Source organism: Parasteatoda tepidariorum, unplaced genomic scaffold (genome assembly GCF_043381705.1).
Source record: "Parasteatoda tepidariorum isolate YZ-2023 unplaced genomic scaffold, CAS_Ptep_4.0 HiC_scaffold_5831, whole genome shotgun sequence".
NCBI classification, from domain to species: Eukaryota; Metazoa; Arthropoda; class Arachnida; order Araneae; family Theridiidae; genus Parasteatoda; species Parasteatoda tepidariorum.
This window is the reverse complement of record NW_027261832.1, coordinates 1-3,889: the sequence shown is the minus strand read 5'-3', so window position 1 is coordinate 3,889 and position 3,889 is coordinate 1. Positions and strand designations below refer to the sequence as shown.

The 3,889-nt window shown below is 28.4% G+C and overlaps 1 protein-coding gene across 1 annotated transcript; it reads right to left on the bottom strand.

Moving 5' to 3' along the window:
* Positions 1–408: 408 nt before the first annotated feature.
* On the bottom strand, positions 409–1,161 carry LOC139424888 (protein FAM200C-like). Its single transcript, XM_071176954.1, has one exon. The coding sequence runs from the start codon at positions 1,159–1,161 to the stop codon at positions 409–411; it is 753 nt and encodes a 250-aa protein (XP_071033055.1).
* Positions 1,162–3,889: the final 2,728 nt, after the last annotated feature.

The window sequence follows — 3,889 nt, the reverse complement described above, 5'->3', positions numbered from 1 at the left end:
CTTTGCTGACTTGGTTCAGCTTATCGTCATTATGGCATACTGAATCTGTTACGTTCCATAATTAAAATTGTTCTTATGGTTTATTCATGCATTTTCTTGAAAAGAAAAAGTATTTAAATCAGTGTTTCCCAACCTTTCATGTACCATGCCCCAACTAAGCCTTTCAAAAATTCTTATGACCCCCTATGTAACATATACACAATTTTTAATATTAAAAAATTGAATTATTTACTTAAGAAAATTAAATGATTATTATATGATAAACTAATGATGATTTTAGGAAGAAATAACTAGAAAATTGTTAACAAAACGCAGTAAGTAAATTTTCAAAACATATAATGAAAAACTAAAATTCAAATTCGAAATAATTTTAATAAAGATTTTTCTGTAATAATTTAATATTTTAAATTAGCGAGATCCTTGCGCTTGATGCTTGCTGCACAAAGATTTTATGTTAGGTTCCAATTTGGTTAGCTTCAGCCTTAAGTCTCCCCGCAGTGTTACATCCGGACGATTTCTTTTTTTTTTCACCAGTAAATCATTTACAGCACTAAATCCACATTCTGCTAGATACGAAAATGGAAACGATAATAATAGTTCTCTTGCATATTTGGTTGAATTCATGTATTCGATTTCTATTTCCTCACAAAGCCATGACATCATTCCTTTTATGTTAAATAAAGTTTTAACTGACTCATCATTTTGCATTTCTGCGAGTTCTTCATGATACATTTCATGATGCATATTTGATATATCAGACATATTCACTAACATTGGCTGCATCATCCATGTTGAAAAATCAATTTGTTTTAAATCAGAAAATCTTTTTTTTTTTAAATCAGCCGATAGAATTTTCAGTTGATCGACAATAACAAGTAAAGCTATATCATTTACTTCACATTTTTGGAGCCAATGAAACTGTTCAAAGTTTTTGTTGTTAATATATTTCTGATATAACTCAATAAGGGTAATGAAACCAAACATCTTCGCTCTTGCATCAACAAGAGTTTTATTTGCTCCTTGAAGTTGCTTATTTAATATGTTTAGTTTTTCAGATATATCAGCTAAATAAGTCACAGATGCTTTACCATTCACTGTCAACTGATACTTCATTTCAGGTTTGTTGCTTAAAAAATCACTAAGAGTATCAAAAAGATCCATAAATCTTTTCAAGCTATTCCCTTTAAAGAGCCATCTTACTTCAGAGTGAATTAAAAGTCTCACATGGTCTGCATTTTGTTCTTCATAAAATAGCTTGAAAAGACGTTCACATTTGGCATTAGCTTTAATAGCATTGATACACTTTATTACTGAATGTAGTACTTAAATTAGAACAGGCGAGATGTTTTTAGGTACCCAGTTTTCCCAATGAATAACACAATGCACCAGAATCATTTCTGGATTCGCATCTTTCATCAATTTTAAGTAGGCATTTTTCTTGCCCATCATATCAGGAGTACCATGTGCAGCACTAGATGTTATATTTTTTTGGTATGTTATTAACATCTAAGTAGTTTTTTTAGCTTATTATATAATATCTTTGGATATAGTGCTGCTTTCTAATCTTTTACAAAACACCATTTCTTCAGCAAAATTCCCTAATCAATATATCTTACTTAAGTTATCAATAATGCCACACTGTCTATCAAAGTTGATTCATCCATTTGCAATAAGAATTTTCTTGTTTTTAGCTTTTAACAAGTAGTTTTTCAATATCCTCGCTCATTTCGTGTATTCTTCTGCTAACAGTATTGTTACTGAGTGGCATAGCTTTTACATCTTTGTCATCATTTTCAAGAACCGTTTTAAAAAAGCTGATATAGGCGGTTTATGCAATTCTCTCCTATAATATGGTTTCTTCCAGATTTAGCGATGAATAAAGAAATTTGATAACTAGCCTCAAGAATACGATTATGAGTTGAAGTGTGAGCAGTAAATAGAGACTTTACAGTTGTTCTCTTTTCAAAATATTTCTTTAAAGTTTGAAAGTAATAATTGCTATGAGTAATGAAAGTAATAATTGCTACCGAAACAAATGAGTAATTTAAACTGTATGTTAGAGCCTTTTTTGAAGAGCTCTGAAAAAGATCTACAAACTCATTTTGCAGTCATATTGCCCTAAAGACGATGCTAATAATTATTCATTTCTTAAAGTTGAAAGTTAAATTAGGAATAAAAGTTATTTGAGAAAAAATAAGCAACTCAAACTAACAAACTTCTTCCCATCTTTTAAAGCTAACAACATTTCATGGTATAAATTTGAATACAAACATTAACAAAAAGCATAATTGCGTAACTATTTAAAATGGCCATATCATTCATAATTGGTAAATTTGTTTTCAAGCATAATTAGTTATATGAGTAGGAATCATTTTTATTAACGCTAAATTTTAATCATCGGTCAGATTTTCATGAAGCCAATACAAGTTGTCTTTCCGTACCGAGAAAATTACACAAAAATTAAAATCGTTTGCGAAAAATCATGTACCTTCGATAACATTTTAAAGTCAATGAAGATAACCCATAAGAACGACCAACCTCTATTGACTGTCGTTTTATTGTGGAACAGAGAAGATACTAACCTTGGAGAGGAATGAAATCGAATGTTATTGTAATACTGTTTGAGAAGTTTGAAATATCAAATTCTTTAGATTGGGGTGATATGCAGATAAAGGATGAAGAAGGATTCATAGAAAAATGGAATCCATATGACGACACTTTTAACGTTATTGAATCCAACATCGATGATATTCTAGAATATTTAAATATTTGTAGTTTTCTTTTATGGTTTAAAAGATATCATTACGTCTCATACTTTGAAATACTCTTGAATAAATTATCTTTATTTTTCTTGGTAATTTTTTTCTTTAAAAAGACACTTTCGCGTGTAAACAAATATGGTAATAGAAAATTTAAGGATAATTGCATACAGCATATTTGAAAATAGTTTTTTAAAGTCAAAGTTGTGGAAAGTGATACAAAGTTATCCATATCATTGTTTGTAATGTATTAATATTTAAGATAAAGTAGTGTCCGACTTTATTATCGGAATATAAATCGACCCTTCGATTTTCTTGCAATTTTAAGATTTTAAATGTTTGTTTATAAATCGTTGTTAGAGGGTAAGTTTTTTTTAAATAAATATTCTGAAATTTAAAAGTATACTATTCTCTTATTTATTACTAAGTTAATCGAGAAAAATGATTTGCGATCGTTCAGTGGTCAAACTGAGATAAAACTGACCTTCCCCCTAGGTGGGGTACCCCTACATAATCAATCTGAAACAATGTTATAATATTAACAATGATAGTTTTTTTTTATAAAACTCCCTAACAATGCATTAAGTGCAGAAAGATTATTTTTAATTGTTAAGACAGTGTTTAAAAGTGACATACTGCCAAATATCTGTAGTTAGCTTTAATCAAAATTTTGTTATTGGCTCTAATGTTGGTTTGGCATTGATTAAGTTGAGTCTGGTGGCTCCAGATTTTTTATAATAACTTTATAACTTTCTATATGTTAAGCTTATTTTTATAATGTAAAGATTTTTTTATTCCTGTGCTCATATTAGTTTTAAAAAAAGTAGTTCTACCTAATAGAATTTTATAAGATTAAATCTATTTCAGGGTATTTGATATTTTGAAAGTAATAATATTTTAGGACAATAATTTTTTTCTGAATTTCTTTTAAAAATATTTTACCCTTCATGTTTTAATTCCATTTACACATTTATAATTATGTTTAATACTTAAAGTNTAAAGTAAATTGCCTTTCTATTCTCTTAACACGCATGGATATCTTTTTATACAATTGATGTAAATTTAAGGATAAAATATTTCAATTGAATGCTTTGTTTAATGTAGGGAAACTTTGCATGGACAGTTTGATT

Bases quoted from the DNA above. Each gene is read 5' to 3' on its own strand.
- LOC139424888 (XM_071176954.1), bottom strand. From the start codon at position 1,161: ATGGATCTTTTTGATACTCTTAGTGATTTTTTAAGCAACAAACCTGAA.